Source organism: Chiroxiphia lanceolata, chromosome 21 (genome assembly GCF_009829145.1).
Source record: "Chiroxiphia lanceolata isolate bChiLan1 chromosome 21, bChiLan1.pri, whole genome shotgun sequence".
Classification (NCBI taxonomy): Eukaryota; Metazoa; Chordata; class Aves; order Passeriformes; family Pipridae; genus Chiroxiphia; species Chiroxiphia lanceolata.
This window is the reverse complement of record NC_045657.1, coordinates 11727325-11745721: the sequence shown is the minus strand read 5'-3', so window position 1 is coordinate 11745721 and position 18397 is coordinate 11727325. Positions and strand designations below refer to the sequence as shown.

At 46.9% G+C, this 18397-nt stretch overlaps 1 protein-coding gene across 2 annotated transcripts; it reads left to right on the top strand.

The window, feature by feature from the left end:
* The first annotated feature begins 1325 nt into the window (after positions 1–1325).
* Positions 1326–18129, top strand: LOC116797260 (ficolin-2-like). 2 transcript variants are annotated; one of them, XM_032708648.1, is made up of 9 exons: positions 1326–1446; positions 2263–2376; positions 4078–4131; positions 5212–5247; positions 5892–5927; positions 14525–14652; positions 15058–15187; positions 15742–15876; positions 16761–18129. In XM_032708648.1, the coding sequence occupies exons 1-9, from the start codon at positions 1368–1370 to the stop codon at positions 17006–17008; spliced, it is 960 nt and encodes a 319-aa protein (XP_032564539.1). In that variant the 5' UTR covers positions 1326–1367; the 3' UTR covers positions 17009–18129. The 2 variants fall into 2 exon arrangements, with proteins under 2 accessions (XP_032564539.1, XP_032564540.1); XM_032708649.1 differs by lacking the exon at positions 4078–4131.
* Positions 18130–18397: the final 268 nt, after the last annotated feature.

The window sequence follows — 18397 nt, the reverse complement described above, 5'->3', positions numbered from 1 at the left end:
ACAAGGACAGTGCTGCTCTCTGAGATGAAAGTGGGGAGAAAATGGTGTTCCACAGGCTGGATGCACCTAGCTGTTACCACTGAATGCATCAGTGGTGAGTAGACGCATCATAGCTGTCCCCATAACGCACATTTCAGCCCAACCCAGAGCTGGATCTTCCTGATGGAAACACTGGGTAAAGCTGGGCAAACCCATTCTTAAGTTTGGGGGGTTTTATTTTATTTTTTAATCGGGACAGATTTAGCCTCAAACCCTTGAGAGACTGTAACAATGGGGTAATCTGCAAGGCCTTTGCTTTTATGGAATGATTTACCAAAGGGAACAGCTGAAGGCAAATGTTTTTGCCTCTAGATAATTGGAACAAGGTATTGCAGCTTTTTCCATACACAGAGCAGAGGCACTGGGCATAAGAAAGCTTCTCAGTGCTAGGGGCTGGTTCTACTTCTCCTCCACCTGCCCCTTGGTCCATCCCAAATGGGCAGCACAGGCTGTACAGATGAGAAAAGAGAGGTGTACGAGTTCCCAGTCACCCTAGAGTTACTCTGCACAGATCTCTCCCTCCCTAGCACCTGCTAATCCATTTTCTCTTTCCTTCTGGAAGGCTTTCTTCTGAAGGAAGAAAGATGATGATCTAATTTCATCCCAGGAACTGCATATGTAGCGTATTGGACCTCTAGTAACGCTGCCACAAATGAGCAGAGCACAGCAACAAGAAAGCAAACAAGAAATTCTGCTTGATAATAGAATGGAAAGGTGGGGGGAAAAAATCAAATATGCTCTACCTACCTACCCTTTCCTGGATGCACAGAGTGTGAACTCCATGACACTCACGGTTCATGTATAAATAGAAGCCTCCATTTGAAGGGTTGGGAAGTGGTGCTGCACTGGTGGGCAGGCAGTGCTGCAGTGTGAGCCAGGCTCTGTACTTCTTTCTGCCACTGGCCTGAGCTGACCTTGGGTTTTTTACTCCCAGTGACTCATTTTCCCCATCTACACAGTAAGTTCTGTTCTTCACAAAGGGTAGCAGGCAGGATGAGGAAGGATGTCTACACTTAGCTAAACCAGTTTTTGCTGTTTCATTTTCTCTAGAAACACAGTATGAAAAGGGAAAGCCATCCAGAATTTTAGCAGGGCAGAGGTGAGGCAGTGGGGGTAGCTGGGCAAGAATTTTCCAAACAGACTTGTGGAAAGTGGCTTATCAGGGAAACAGCTTGAGACCTAGCCAGGCCCCAGTGGGCAAGTGCAGAGGTGGAGCTTATACTGGAGCTCTTTGTTAGATATAAAAGGCTTAGATGGGTCAGTGCTGACCACAGTCCCTGGGAGGTGGCTGAGAGAAGCTGTGCAGAGAGCAGAGAGCAGTGCTGGCCATGGGGAGGGCAGCTCCAGCCCTCCTGTTACTGCTCAGTCTGACAATGATTATTTGTGATGCTGAGGACACCTGCTCAGGTGAGTGGAGCACAAATATTACTGCCATCCCACTTCTCCCTATAAGAGAAGGACCTTGAGGGGGGAGAAGAGGCATATGATTTTTTCCTTCTATGCTTTTTTAAATTCAACTGCAAGTGGGAGGAGGGGGAGGGGGAGGCTGAAGTCTCAGCAGCCACTTAACAAAGCAACCTCCAATTAAAGATGTAACATCCTTCCCCAGTCACCAGTGGGATCTCTAGGAACAGGTTGTCCCTGTTGATATTTTCCATCCTGGTTAAGGTTTGTTTCAGTGGTGCCTTGGCACAGTTACCAAAGGACGCAGAGCAATACAGGGTATTGGTGGATGCCTGCTGGGTGCTAGGCACCCTGGAAGCCTGGGGATGCTGCTCAATGCAGTGTTCTGTCTGTATTCCTCATGAAGGCCATAGGGGCAATTTCAAACTGACCTGTCATCAGGAAATTTAGAAGAACACTTACTGCCCACAGATCCATCAGTATCACTTACTCCGTTGTTAATACCCCGTTGGTGCACCTCTCAGGTTTTGTTTTATTAAGCTGCAGTATATTTGTCAGGCAATGTCACATACATTTCATATATATCAGCCTCTTCTCCTACTGAACTCTCCTGAGGCAAGAGAGATTCAGAGTCTGGCTCCTCTAATATGTAAGATCCTCAATGCCATTCATACAACAGCTATTAATTCATACAACACCTCCAATTTTCCAGTCATTGCTTTTGATTGAGTTGTTCTTCAACTTCAGAGTGTTTGACTTCCTCTCCAAAATATTTCAGAACTCTAATAATCTCCACAAATACTGTCTTCATTTCCTCAGAGGTGAGAATAGTGGGACTGGGTGATGCTGACCGACTCGCCATTCTCCAAGGATGCCCAGGTATCCCAGGTGTGTCTGGCCCAAAAGGAGAACCAGGTCTCCCAGGAAAAAAAGGTGAGACCCCTGTCTTGGTTTAATGAAAGTGTTTTGCTAAGAAGGGCGAGTTATGAGGTAGACCAAACTCCTCTCTCTCAGCAATTGTAAATCTGAAATTAAGAGGCTCCAATCGAGGAAGTATGGAATAAAAAGAAAAGTAACAACCCTTTATTAAAGGATATATGTGTATTGACAAAAGCAGCAAAAGAACACAAAAACAACTAAACAATCATCCTGTACCCAAAAGTCTCCTTCAAAAAAGGAAACAGTTTGATACTCCTCTGTCCTCCAGTGAGGTTCTAATCACGGTTGGCAGGAGTGCTGTTGGATCCTGGAGGAGTAGAGTCTGCAGTGCTCAGTGTTGGACAGCATGGGGCGCTGTTTGGCTCTGGCGGTCACTGTGGGGGGGCCCCGGATCACAGGAGAAGCCAAAAAATGGAGATTTTTCTCCCCCACTAAGGATGGGAAGGGGAAAAGGGGAAAGAAGGGCGGTTTCCTTCCCACTAAACTCACGCTGTCTGTGGCTGGCTGTGGTCAGGACTCCCCCTTTTTCATCGATGAGCAGAAACTCTCCGATGAATTCTGAGCAGATTCAGGCTGGAGACAGGGCAGCGTGCAGGCAAGCCGAGGCCGGAGAGCAGCCAGATGACCATGTCGAGAGCAAGACGGCCTCAGAGCTTTTCACACACACACACACATACACGCCCTTGCCGTTAAGACAGAAGAGTGAAGTGCCTCTTTTCAAAGAGAGGAGGGGAGAAAAAACTCCTTCCCCCCCAACCTCCTCTCCCCTCCCTGCACACACCCCCCAGCCTTAAAGAAAGCTATCAGCCTCGAATGCAGGTCTACCTCCTCCAATTGTATAGTCAATTAACCCTTCCCCCTCCCTCGTTCAACACCTTCTTTTACAGTGGGACAGGTGAAAGGAAAATTTCTACTTGGATTTTTAGAACAAGTAAACCTATGACACTCCTAAAGCCAATGATGAGAACTGTGATATGGGACGGCATTTTTGCTTTAAGTAGGGGAAGTCAGATGAGGCTGCAACAGTGGCAACCTTTGCACTGGCTGCTGTTAGCAACTGGAGAATCAAATAGGCGTGGAAAACATCACCAAGTAGACATGTGCTGGTACACATGGAGTCACCTTTTTCTTCCCTGAGCCCTGTCACAAGTCTGAAAGTCATAAAGTGATCCTGGGGTGCTAAGTGTCATAATCCATTTGTTTCTTTGCAGCAAAATAATCCATTTATTCTCTGGGTCTGTATTGAACACTTTGGATGGGAGGGAGGCTGTGATGTTCCTGCATGTTTTCTGGGGAATAGTTTGAGAACTGTACTGGCATCCTCTACCCCAGGAAGCAAGGGAGATGGAGTTCCCTCAGGATTTTCATAGCCAACTCATGGAGAAGGTGAACCACATCAGCAGAGGGAGCATATCCACCAAATCCATGGACAGGCTCCACGATATAAAAAGCTCATAGAAATTTTTATGTGAACTGCAGATTAAGACTTAAACTGACAGTACCAGTGTAGTGAGGTTTCAGCAGAAGAAAAGGAGTAAGGTAAAAGAGTAAACTATGTTGCAAGTCTGAATGTAATTAACAAAACCCATCTCCCTTTCTTCTGTGAAAGCAAAGGCCCAGCTCTCCCGTATTTTGTGACCTCTCCCTTCTGGTCAGTTTGCAACGTGCACATAAAAAATGAGTCTTTCTTTGCAGGAGAAACGGGAGATCAGGGATTCCCTGGGAAAGCAGGACCACCTGGTGCAAAAGGTAATGCGTAACTTATTCAGTTATAATCCATTAATCTCCCTAAGCTCAGGACATGCATTGGGAGACTTGGTTGGCTATAGTCCAAGAAACAGCCCTGAAGTAGCATACTCAAAGCCTGATTTTGGGGTATGGCTATTGCATGGAGTGTGCACAGTGTCCTTGAGTGGAACCACAGCACAGAGGAAGATACTACTCTTCTCAAAGTTCACACTGATCCTTAACAGACTCCTAAAATCAGGCCTCTCCCCATTCCCCACTCCTACATTAACCTTCCTCCACCACAAAACAAACCTGCCCAAATACCCCACAGCTCTGAGAACTTTGAAACTCGCTGCAGAGCTTCATCTGAGAGGCCTGAAGCAGAGGCATGATGCTCAGTGCTTCCAGCATCCTTCAGGCTTGGAGTCAGTGCTTGATGCCCACTTGATCAGAAGGATGTGATCAAACCACCAGGAAACATCCATCACAGGGTGAGGTTTTCTTGTAACAGGATGAGCCCCTGAAAAGAGGAACATGTCTGTTGAGAAACTGGCTTTCATCACCCAGGTTGTGCTTAGGATCTTCAGCAGGGCCTGTGTGCTACCAATATTGAAAAAGTACCTCTTCTAAAGAAACGAGTACAAGGTAACACCCAGGAACTGAGCACCAGTGTACTGACTAGCAGGGAAAACAGCTTGGCCAAATGCACCAAAGACTTGACCTGAAACTCTAGTAGGAGATGGACAAACCCACTGAAAAAGCAGCTATTGCACAAAATCTCAGAAGTGGCTGACTATAAACAGAAACCCCACACAAAAAGTCACTGAAGTGGAACTGTGAAAACCCCCTAACACTTCAGGAGGTGGCACAACAGTTCTCTCTTCCCTCTATCCTGATCTTCCTGCTGTATCTGAGAGATACTGCTGATCAAGAGAACAGCCAGACTAGCATGGCAGCGACACCTGGGATACTTTGCACCTCTTGACAGGCTGTCTTGTACATTTGGGACATATGGAGGGGCTGGAGCAGCCATCTGGGGAGCCACAGTAATTCATTTACATTGCTCATATGTGATGAATATTTCCCTCTTGTGTTTTGCAGGAACAGTTGGAGAGCCTGGCTTCCCAGGACTGAAAGGTAAATCATGCTGTGCTGAATTTAGCATGTGAGCTACTTTGTTAAACTTCCACCTTGTACTGTTCTGGAACAACACACCAGAGGGGAGCAATTATAGAGAAATGGAAGTACCCCACTAGAGCTCTTTGGTGACAGTTGTGCCCCATCACAGGCTCAGCCCTGGCCCAGGTGCTGTGGGCAACACCCCTCCCAAACTAGCTGTTCAGCAACAAGTGCTGCCCTCAGCTCCAGCACCTGGTGCTGCTAACTGGCACCATCAGCTTGTGTACCACCCAGCAGCCACCCCATGTACTCTTGGGCAACCTGTAGAGCTGCTGCCAGCGTCTGGGGGTGCTGCGTGTCATTGGGGTAGTTTCAGGGGTCTATGACTTGAGTTCCCACATGCCCCCCTGTGCTCTCCTGAGTCTGTGCAGATGGGCAGGTGGGTCTCCTCTGGTGGGTCTGGGAGCAGCTCCTGCCTGGTTTCTCCATGCCTTTCTCCATGCCTTTCTCCATGCTTAGCACAGATGAGCCAAGCACTTTCCCTAATATCACAACTCTCCAGTGCAGCTACATTTGTCTAAGCAAATGATGCCAACTGCTAGGGGAGGGGAGTGCTGAGTGTGGAAGTTGAAGAAAAATTGGTGGTGTTGTTTGTCCAACAGGAACAAAAGGAGAGCCTGGATTTCCAGAAATATGGGGTGAGTTTCATCCTAGGTCTTCATGCCACTATCAGCTTTGCAGAGTGGACATTGGTGGACTACTTACACCAGAAATCAGGACAGGACAGGAATAAGAAAAAATTCAGAGTGACATTAAAGGACCGAGTAAGAAAATATCACAGTTAACCCATTTGCTTCTCACAGGTACATGCAGCTTCTGTGGGTCTATTTTGTACTCCAGCATGGCCAGGAAAGTTATGTCCTCTGAGCACTACTCGGGTCTCCTGTCCTCTGTGTGGGAGAGATAGAGCTGGAGGAGGTCTATCTGAGTTTCTTGGAGCTTCAGTGTCCTGGTTGCCAAGATGAAATCATTGGAAAGAGCTGTATGGACATGCAGCTACTTAAAAGGCAGTTATACCCGTCCACGTGCTGGAGTGGGAAGTTTCCGTAGATGGGGAGTTCACATGTGTGGTAGTGATCAGATTAACCTGATCATTGGGAAAAAAAAAGGAAAAAGAAAACAAAGAAGCTTCTTTTGGCCCATCTGACTCCATGAGCTAAAAGCAGAGCTACAACCTGCTCTGGCTAAAATTGGGTGTTGCGTGGTCACAATCACATGCAGGGGCTCAGGCAGATCAGAGCTGCTGTAACACCTGAGGGACTGGGATGCCACTGAACAGCCCCTTGCTGCCCCAGGCTTATTAATGTAAAAAATAAGCATGTGACCCGGCTGCATGGATTTCCAACAACCAAATCCATTTATTAGAAGAAAACAGCACCTTTTATACCTTTGGACAACATGTGATTCACCTAGCCAACCACCATGGGACTCACACTGCCCATGTGTGTCAGAATATACTTTGGAAACTACCAATCCCAAGATGCATCACCCAGCATCCTTGAAACATGTTTCCTACATCTCCCCCGACTTTAATATTTAAGGTGAATCATAGAACAGTGCAAATAATAGAACAGTACATTTTTTAAAAAAAAAATGTAAAAATGTAAAACCTTTAACAATTACCATAGTATCACAATGACCCAGCTCACTGCTTACTTTGGTTCTTCAACATACTTACTTTTTTATTAGAATTTTTCTCTTTAACCTTTTGAACCTGTTTAATATGAACATGAACTGTTATTTTCCTAAGGGGTATAATACAACTGGGATAAACAACAACTTTATCGATCTGAGGGTTTTGGCATTACCGGGGAGTACTTATGTAACCTTTATCTCAGGGTTTATGTAGAAAAGGGAAAACTCAACTCTATTTCAACAACAGGGTAAACATCATGAATTGAATTCTTCTCGTGTGACCGTGTGGTTGAGGTAACGTTACCCTTTTAAGGCTTAGTGTTTGAAGTGCTTATACGCTCACACAACTCTCTTTCATTCACTCACACACACACACACAGGAGGCCACTGCACCCATTCCTCACATGCACATCCATAGCTTTTAGCAAAACTGTATTTTGCCACACTGGTCATTTTCACAGTTAAACAGTAGTAAACATCAAATGGTAAACATCAACTATCAAATGGTAAACATCAGGCGTGCATCTCTATCTACAGTTTCTTCGCTCTGTATTACTCTGGTTCTTGCTGCTGCTGTGAGGGTGTATCTATGTAGGGTCTGACACACCTGGAGAGAATCCATTTTAGTTCTTTACCTGTAGGTATGCTAACATATCCCCTTCCTCATGTCACGAGATCCACCAGTCCCACCCATTGCCCTGAGATTAAATCTTTTATCATGACCAGTGGTCTGGGAGAGGAGAATGCCTGAGGTCTGTGCTGTCTCTCATACCTGCTTTTCTCAGCACTGTCACAATTTAAAAAATTTATGACATATGCTGCTTCCCACAGACACTCCTGTGGGCTACAGATAGACTCTCCTTTTCTTTTGTTTTTCTAGCACGTCCTTTAGGGTACGGTGTGCTCTCTCTACCATGGCCTGTCCCGTGGGTGAATGCGGTATGCCTGTGGAGTGAGAGATTTCCCAGTCTGTCAGGAAAGTTTTGACTTTTGCTGAAGTGTATGCCGGGCCGTTGTCAGTTTTTATCCTTTTTGGGGTCTCTAGCGTTGCAAAGCAGCTAAGCCAGTGCCTTATTATGTCCCTTGCCTTTTCCCTAGTGTGTGCAGTGGCAGTTATGTATTTGGAGTGCGTGTCGACTGCAACGTGAACGTATTTCATCCGACCAAACTCTGGTATGCGTGTAACATCTGTCTGCCATACCTCATTAGCTATTAGTCCCCTAGGGTTAACTCCTTCCTGGGATGGCATTGGAGTTATTTTCTGGCAGTCTGGACATGACATAACTATGTCTCGAGTCTGATTGATGGTAATTTAAAATTGTCTCTTCAGAGAATGTGCGTTCTGGTGGAAAAAGGAATGAGACAATTTAGCCTGCTCAAGCGTTCTAGGCACTGTTGTGAACCTAGCTGCTGCATCTGCCCTTTGGTTCCCTTCTCCTACGGGTTCCGGCATTTCCGTGTGTGATCTAACATGCATTATGTAAAAATCAAACCTTCTGTGATTGACAAGAACCCATACAGCACGTATTTCAACGAGTAAATATGGGTTTGCAACATCCCGAAGGAAGGAAGCCTTGAGATGTGAAACCAAACCTGCTGCATAACAAGAGTCATTAACAGTATTAATAGGTTGATCCGAAAAGAGTTCCAAGGCAATGCAAATAGCTGCAAGTTCTAGGACCTGTACAGAACCATGGTTTATGGTCTGTACCTCCTGTTCCCACTGTCCTGTAGCAGGGTGTACCCATGTAACTGCAGCTTTTTTGTACCGTCCTGATGCGTCAGTAAAGACCATGAGGCCTTTTACTGGCTGGTGTTGGCATCTGGTTGTGGCTTTTAAGGGTAAGTTGCCCATTTCTGCCCAAACCCTATGTTTAGTGAATGGTAGTGAATGGAAATGTCACCATCATAACCTGCCAAGGCAACCTGGAATCCGGTGTCTTCAGCCAGCAGCCAGTCGAGGCTGTCCTTCATCACTGGGATGTAGATGATCGATGGATCCTGTCCGTCCAGCTCCTGTAGCCATTCTCTGCCTTTAATGACAAGCTTGACAAACATTTTGTTAGTTGTCCACACAGTTTTAGGTGGTGAATGCGGTAGAAACAGCCACTCCAGGATCCTCAGTGGATCCGGTTCAGTTTGGTCCCAGTGAAACAAAACTGCAAATGGCTGGAACCTGCTAGGAACAAGGGCAAGGCAGATTTGAAGTTCAGGATTTCTCCTTCTGCCTTGTCTGCTCTCGATTGCCTTAGAACATGTCTTTAATGCCTGCTTTGCCTCCATAGTCAGAGATCGACTAGATGTCAAGTCTGGATTGCCTTTCAACAGTTAAAACAAGGGGTGCAGCTCCTCTGTGGTCAAGCTTAAAATAGGCCTTAGCCAGTTGATGGCTCCTAAAAGTTTCTGCAATTGGTTTAAGGTTAAAGTGTCCTTTACCTTAATCTGAAGTGGCTGGGGTGAGATCTCCTGCTGTGTGATCCTCCATCCAAGGTAGGTCCAGGGTTGAGATTGTTGGATCTTCTCTGGAGTGACCTGCAACCCTGCTTCTTGGACAGCATTAGTCAGAGCAGTAATAACAGTCTGTAACTCAGTTTCTTTGGCCATGGTGACCAAGATATCGTCCACTTAGTGGTAAATGATTGCTGAGGGGTAAAGCCTTCTGATAGGGTAGATAGCCTTTGCCACAACAGTCTGATATATCGTCGGGCTGTTTCTCATCCCCTGAGGCAAAACAACCCAGTGTTACCTCTGCATGGGCTGTGCGTGGTTTAGAGCGGGGATGGAGAAAGCAAATTGTGGCACATTGCTGGGGTGTAGAAAAACGGTGAAGAAACAGTCTTTTAAATTGATTACCACTACCGACCATCCTGCTGGAAGCATAGCAGGTGAAGGAAGCCCTGGCTGCAACACCCCCATAGGTTCTATCACTGAGTTGACTGCTCTTAGGTCATGCAGTATCCTCCACTTGCCACTTTGCTTGGGTATGCAGAACACCAGAGTGTTCTACGGATTGGAGGTTGGCACTATATGTCCTGCATCGAGTTGCTCTTGAACTAGTTCTCTTAAGTGAGCAAGTCATTCCTTTTTCATGGGCCATTGATCGACCCATATAGAGTCATTAGTTTTCCATGTCAGTTTAATCTGTCCTTGGAACAGCTGGTCAATGGCCCTCATTGAAAAATCTGAGCATCTCCATGAGAAGCATGACAGCGCCAAATTGTCCCAGTACATCTCGTCCCCATAATGTGCATGGAATAGGAGCAATAAAAGGAGTTACTTTGGCAACTTGTCCCTCTGGTCCCAGCACTGTGTGTAATTGAGCACTCTGCCTAGGCCTTTGCGTGCCTCCAACCCCCTGGATAGTCAAAGCAAGATAAACAGTAGGCCATTCAGCTGGCCAATCAGTGTCCTTAATGATTGTAATGTCTGTTCCTGTGTCCACCAGGCCTTTGAATCTGCATCCGTCTATCTGACACGTCATCATCGGCTGTGCTGCAGAAATGGTCCTTGCCCAGAATATTTGAGGCTTGCCTGTGCTCCCGAAAGGCCCCAAGCCCCCTTCCCCCTCCCCAGTCGGTGACACGCTGTAAAAGGGGATTAACTGGGCAAGCCTTTGTCCCTCAGGTATGTAAAAGGGAGGCACTGGAGTCCATGCCATTATTTGTATCTCGCTATGAGAGTCTGAGTCAATCACTCTGGGTAAGAAAAACAAGCCCATCCTGGTGGCTGATGACCATCCTATTAGAAGGGCATGGACTCCTGGGCTTAAAGGGCCCCGAACTCCTGCAAGGATTAACACTACAGCAGTAGATGTTATAGTTACTGGCTCTCTGGAGGCCAGGTCCAACCCACCGCTACCTGAGGTGGTGGTGAGCAGATCAGTAACCTGTTTTCTTGAGCCATATTTATTTGTTGAACCAGGGTGTGTGGTCTCACGCCCCGTCTCCAGCTTCCCTGCTGGGAAGGGGTTTTTGTCCCCCATTTCCCATGCTGACATTTTTGGCATACTGTTGAGGGAGGTTTCTTGGGGCAGTCCTTTTGAAAATGATCAGCAGGGCCACATCTGTAGCAGCTGCCTCTCCCTCTTGTCCCATCCTGCAATCTTAGCAGGGCACTTAAGGCTGTTGCTAGAGAGGCAGTATGATGTTCAACAGATCCGACACCCTGGCATGCTCGAACCATCTTGGCGATGGTGCAGCTTTCCCTTTTAGGGATAGTCTGCAGAGCTCGCTTGCAGTCCGGATTCAAGTTCTCATATGCCAGCTGCCTAAAAAGCATCTCTCTAGCTTCTTCATGTTCTATTTGCCTGTTTAAAGCCGCCTGCAGCCAAGCGAGGAACTGAGAAAAAGATTTAGTTGATCCCTGCAGGACCTTTCTGAAGGACAGGTTGTTGTCTCTGTCCATGCTAGGGAGCTTTCTCATCGCCCTCAAAGCCAGTTTTGCAATCACCTCATATATCTGCCGGGGGTAGCCTACTTGTGAATTTGCTGCCGCATACTCCCCCTCTCTTGCCAAATGACTACAAGTCATGCCTGCTTGTGAACCTCCTGGGTCATTTGCATATGCTGAGCAATTCTCCCAATAGTTGGTAAACCAGACACTGTACTGAGTGGTAGTTAAAACCATTTTCAACAATGTCTTCCAATCATGTGGGGTAAATATGTAAGTGGTACTCAGTGTCTCCAGATAGGAAAACATGTGAGACAAGGAAACACCAGTCTCTTTAACTAACTGTCTCAGTTCCTTTGTCACCTCATAGGGCAAGTTTTGGAACTGAGGGGTTTGGCACGGACTGTATATAACTGGGCATACTTTAATAACCTGCCAGTCTCCCATCCGCATTGCCTCTTTGCGGCATCTTTCCCACTGGTTAACCGACACCTCTGCACCTGCCCTCTTGCCCTCGCCCAGAGGAACCACCTCCGGTTCCTGCTCTCCATCTTCTGATGCCTCACTGTCCGTGACTCCGATATACTTGGCTCCCTGCGGTGGCATGGCAGAAGATGGCGGGGAAGCACGCAGTCGGGACAAGATGGCTGTGGGGCCGGAAGAGACTGCTCAAGTTCCGGTCTGTTTCGCGCGCAGGATGGTTGTGCCCACGTCACGTTTCTTGGAGCACATGGACGTGAGTCATCAGCGACATGGGGGGATAAGCTTCCTGGGTGCCCCTCCCCCACGCCACGGCAGGAACCTACACTTCACCCCTGTATACTGGATTCGCAAACTAAAATTCCCGTCCTATCTCCGCAGCCCACACGTGCACCAAAACCGGGACCTTCACCATAACTTACATCGCGTTCCCCCCATTCCTGCCCATGCAAATCCCAACCCGAGTCCATTGTTAGATCTGCCTGGGTCACATGTGGTGCCCCCCCCACCATCGTGCCTGTTCCTGAGTTGTGGGGAATGGTTGCGGCTAGCAGCCTGGCTGGGGGGTGTTGGAAAATGTGTGTTAGTGTCTCTGGGGGGGCCCTGTCTTCTTTGAGCGATCCGCAAAGTGTCCATAACTTGTGTCCAGGCAGGAAGGCACTTAGAGGTTTCTATATCACCTGCCCCTCTATATCACTCTGTCCCTCATGGATCTGCCAATCCTTTGCCAGGTGGTTATATTTAAAGCTTCTACAAGCAGCAGTCCTGGTGCAATGAATTTTATCCGTTGCAAGAGATCTGTTATTTCTGCGCATGTGATCTCAATAGGACATTGTCTTAGCAAGAGACACAAGGCTTCTGTATCCCTTTCTATGTCCCAGGAAATCGAATTCCCCATGCTTTTTTACCTTTTCTCTTACTGCTTTCGTCTCACATGCGTTTTCTCGCCGCTTGCTTTTTTCACCAATTTGTTTCGGCTTTCAGTCTCGCCGCTTCTCGGCTTTTCACTGCCTCGGCTTTCGGCGGTTTCATTTCTCGCCGCTTCTCTCGGCTCGCGTTCACTGCTGCTTTCTCGGCTTTTCTTCTCCACATCCTCTTGGCTTTTTGTTCTCCACCACTCTTCTCCTGGCATGTGCACTTTCAATTTTTTCGAGTTCGATTCAGTTTTGTGTCCTTCAGCCACGTTCTGCACTGCAGTCCTGATACTTTTAAAGATGTCTGGTTTTTTTCTTGGTATGTGTCCCTAAGCCCTAAAACGAGCTAGTGGCAAACACACTCACAATTTTCCTTGCTGCAAGGCAGTCTATGTTTCCCTGTTACAGGGAGAAGCCCTCACATTTAGGGTGCCATGTATGGTTTATTAATGTAATAAATAAGCAGCGACCTGGTTGCATGGATTTCCAACGGTCAAATCTGTTTATTAGAAGAAAACAGCACCTTTTATACCTTCGGACGACACGTGATTTGCCTAGCCACCACCATGGGACTCACACTGCCCATGTGTGTATACTTTGGAAACTACCAATCCCAGGATGTGTCACCCACCATCCCTGAAACACGTTTCCTACAGGCACTCCTCTGCCCTTTTATGTTTACTGGGCATGTAAAACATTTGACTAAAAAGGAAAAGGCCAAGTCCAGGACCAGACCTCCATTAGGATGGACACACATGCCCACAAGACAGGCTGGTACAGCTGTGCATCCATGCATCAGACAGCACACTGGGTCACCTGCACCACCAGCACCACCATCTCCCAAAACTTTCCCTATGACAGATACAAATGCAGGTGTAGGCTGGGTTGTCTGATAGGGACCATTCTAGTCACTTGTGAATCTGAGATTCTGTTAGCAGGTATGGTTTGGGGAAGGAAAAAAAATGATGCATAATATGTACATATATGTATACATATATATTATATATATATATATATTCAGAAGTGTTTTCTGTCTTGGGAAAACCTCAGTGTGGCCCTTCAGTACTTAAAAGGTGCTTATAAAAATGCTGGAGAGTGACTTTTCACATGGGCATTGACAGGACAAGGGGGAAATGATTTAAAATTAAAAGAGGAGAGATTCAGATTAGATATTAGGAGGAAATTCTTCACTCAAAACTATTTGAGTAGGGTGGTGAGGCACTAGCACAGGTTGCCCAAAGAAGCAGTGGCTGCCCCCTCCCTGGAAGTGTTCAAGGCCAGGCTGGATTGAGTTTGGAACAACCTGGTTTAGTGGAAGGTATCCCTTCCACCCCCTTGGCATGGGGGTGGAGCAAAATGACCTTTAGGTTCCTTCCAACCCAAAACAGTCTGTGATTCTATGATTCAATCCACAGAGGATGATCTGAACGCTGTTCACCGCTGCATCCCAGGGAGCTGTTTCTCTGTATCACTACTCCTTTCCTGACAACTCCACACACATTCTCTGTGTCCTCCAAACATTTTGGAGTCTGGACAAATTCCTTCTCACAGCAGCTCCATCACCAAGACCCCCAAGAGAGTCATTGTGAATGAGAGAACTCTGAGCACCTTAGACAATCTCTTGGAAGGTGCCCATCTCCCCTGCAATATATGGACTCAGAAATCATGGCAGGGTTTAGTTCCCAACAGCCACATGCCAGGGTCCTGCAGTATTAAGAGCTAGCTGAGTGCTGAAGGGCTTCAAGCCTCGAGGCTCCCTGGATGCAGTGAGCACATTATAACTCCTTCCACTTGATCTCTTTCTCTGATTTGCACAGAACCCAGGAATTGCAAAGAACTGTTGGGCAAAGGGAAGATCTTGAGCGGCTGGTACACCATCTACCCCCAAGGCTGCAATGCCACAGCTGTCTTCTGCGACATGGACACAGATGGTGGGGGATGGATTGTGAGTAGGATGAGAGAGGGAGGTTTTTATGTTGATATAGTGATTTTTGTTAAGGCTGCAAAGGGTGACTTCAAAATAGAAACAAACGGGAGGAAAACACAGACTGAGCAGACAGCTGAGGTTCACATCAGCAAGCCAGTGTGAGTCCCTGTGTGGATGCAGGAGAATCTCCTAGGAGTTGTCTCTGGGAGCAGACCAAGGGCCACTCCCTGCTTAAATCAGCAAATCATTTCCTCCTCATTTCCAAGGGCAGATGGAGGACATCCCTTACTGAGGGACTCTTATGAGGTTTGCTCCCCAGAGCCCCGCAGGAGCGTCCTGATGCAGGGGGATGTGTACCTTAAGTGCTGTGGATGCTTTGGGTGAGGGATGGGCTGGTGTGACTGAGGGTCTCCTTTCCTGAAGGTTTTCCAGAGGCGCTGGGACGGGTCAGTGAAATTCTTACGAGACTGGGATTCATACAAACGAGGCTTCGGCAATCAGCTGACAGAGTTCTGGATGGGGAATGACAACATCCACTTCCTCACCTCGCTGGGTAAGGTCTGCCTTTGTCCCGGGCTGGGGCCATGAGAGTCCAACGCCTGTACCACATTGGATCATTAAAGACCTCTGAGCTTCTTGCATCCATTTGATGCCCCCCACTGTTAATCCCAAAGGGGATGTAGGTTCTTGCAGACCATTACATACAGGAAATTGTATTCTTAAAAACAAACAAACAAACAAGTATTCAAGAAAGAGAATGAGCTGGCTGCATGATTTATCCTGGAGACAGACCAAAACATTTTCCTACTGAAACTGGTTATATTGGCATCATGTTGTCCACACAAAGGTTTTGAAGTCTGTATGCAGGAGTCCTGGGCATGTAGCTTTCAGTGTTCATGACCACCCACCATCATATCTGAAAAGGTGCTTCCCAAGAAAACCATCATATGTAGAGGAGGTTCTGTGGGAATATTAAATAAAACATAATTTCTCCAGTAGTGGAAGCTCCTCTCAAGACAGCTCATGGCTCATTAAAACCCCCACCCTGACATCCAGGGATGTATCCACCATAAGCTCTGCACCGCTGCTGTCAACCTTCTCTTCTAGGACCCTGTGAACTCCGCATTGACCTGAGAGACTTTGAGAACAACTACTATTTTGCCAAGTATGCTTCGTTCAGAGTTTTGGGAGAGTCTGAGAAATACAGACTAGTTCTAGGGGACTTCCTTGGTGGAAATGCCGGTAAGTTTGAAGCAGTTCTCTGGGAAAGTCTGTTTTACTAGAGCATTTCAGAAGTGCTCGGCATCTATAATGCAGAGCTGAATCATGCAAACTCCTTGTATCAGCTACATTTTAAAACAGTTTTTTAAAACTGGCCATGGTACCTCTAGTGCATGACCTCTAGGTGCAGGGAAGGAAAGAGACACCCATCACAGAGATGTGACCCAGAGCATTACCTACAAGCCCAGCCACATGGTTTAACAGAAAGTGTGGAGCCTGGTCCTGAGCAGCACTCAATCCAACTGACCTTCCCAACAGCTCTGTAGCAGCCAGGCCAAGTTCTGCTTTTGATTACTTTGGCAGAAAATATTTGACCACAAAGTTTGGCATTTCCAGGGCTGGGGTGCTGTTCAGCTGTTGCAGCAACAGCACTGCATCCTCTTAATACCTGATGTTTTGCTTTTCTTTAAAAAGCAACCAAATTCTCTTCAAAATTCAATATCCCTCACAAAAAGAATGAGTGAAATCAACACCCGAGAGACCAGTGCACTGCATTTATGTGGCTTTTTACACTGCAATTCTGTCTAGTATTTCAGACACCAGTGTGTCTGCAGAGAACCTGAACAGTGCAAGAGAAGCGACACCTATGTACATGGGAGGAGAATCTGACCCATTTGATTCACAGGCATAGACAAATTGTCTGTGTGTTTTGGCAGAGCTCAGGATACTTCTTTTGTCCAGAACCAAGGAAGAAACCTGGACAACTGGGGCAAGATTACAGCGGGATTTAAAAAATTTGCCTTGCACCCAGCAAGGGTCACTGGTGCCCAGCAAGGTTGCACAGGCACATCAAGGTCCTGTTTGTGATCCTTACTGCAGTAACTGTGAATGTGTGCTCTCTGCAGGAGACTCTTTATCATACCACGGGGACATGCCATTTTCAACAACAGATCAGGACAATGACATGAGCTCCTTTAACTGTGCCACAGAATACAAAGGAGCGTGGTGGTACAATGACTGTCATTACTCAAACCTGAATGGGATGTACTGGATGGGTGTGCATGGGAGCTACGCTGATGGTATCAACTGGAAGACAGGCAAAGAATACCACTACTCCTACAAGCGAACAGAAATGAAATTCAGGCCAGTCTAATATGGTGAGAGGGTACCTGACTAGCACCAAGAGGTGCCACTCACCAGCCAAGAGAAGACAGAAAACATAAAGTTTGAGGACAAAAATAGACCAGGAAGGATATTATAGGTTGTGCCTTCTATGTAGAACAGACTTTTTGAGGTCAGAAGAGATCAGTACTTTTTTGAGCTCCCATAAGCACCAGACTCTCACCCTGACTACCTCCAGCAGCCACACTGATGTTGAGCTCAAGCGTCTTTTTCTGAAAAGTGCTTTACTTTGATTTAAAGACCAAGTGATGGCTGAGGCCAATGCGTCTGAGTAAAGCTCTCTGATATTATTACCCTAAATGTAATTACTGGTAATTTTCAGTCTAATCCATGTATATGAAGCCTCCAATATCCTTGCAGCCTCTTTCTGTTGGACCCAAGACTCATCTGAAAGGCACTGAATTCCTGACCCGCCCCCTCTTCCTGCAGGCTGTGATGGAGCCGTGATGTAGAACAGCATGGAAAGGACTGAGGGTCCAGTACAGGGCTGTCAGCATCACCCCTTCCCTCCTCAAGTGCTCCAAAGCCTCATGTGGGACCCCAGTTGCTGGAACCACAGCAGAGTTGATCAGCACTTCCCACCACAACACAGCTGCAGTTGGCCCAAAGGCCAGTTTCAGCCACTCTACCAGGGCAGGTTTCTTGATCTCATTTGCCCCTGCGGACCAATAACTCTATGCAAAAGTCTGTGTGGTACCAAGACACTACAGCAGGTACCAGTGTTTTCCATTTCACCACTTCTCTCCCCCACAAGAGCTCCATTTTAGTTTTCTCCCGCTACCAATCTGATTGGCATACCCTCAGCAGGAGCAAGGTCCCACATCATCCAGCTGTATCTCATTCATCAGCTTCTGATACTGTCGTCCAGGAGTAGCTTCTCAGAGAGGCCCAGGGTGCTGCCACGACAGCTCTAGAGATCCACAGACTCCTCTGCAGAGAGGTACCAGCAGGTGCTTACAGCCTGGGCTTTAACCTAGCTAAAAGTTCTAAATCCCCTCTCTTTGCTATCCTCTAGCTTCTCTTTTTACTACACAGAAACTGTCAACATTTAAATTTTGTTTGTGAAGGACACTGGTGTCTGAGGGATTAAGAGAACACCAAGAGCAGTTTACCCAAACTCTATGGGAATATCTATTTGATATTCCCATATCACGATATGACTCCATAGAGGAAATATTCAGGTATGACAAGCCATCAGCAGTGCTAGGTGAGGATCTTGCTGCGGAGTGAAATTATCCTGAGTCCTTATGCTAGTTTTGGCTGGGGTAGAATTCATATTCTTCACAGTGGCAAGTATGGGGCTGTGTTTTGGATTTGTGCTGAAGACGATGATAATATAAAGATGTTGATATTATTGCTA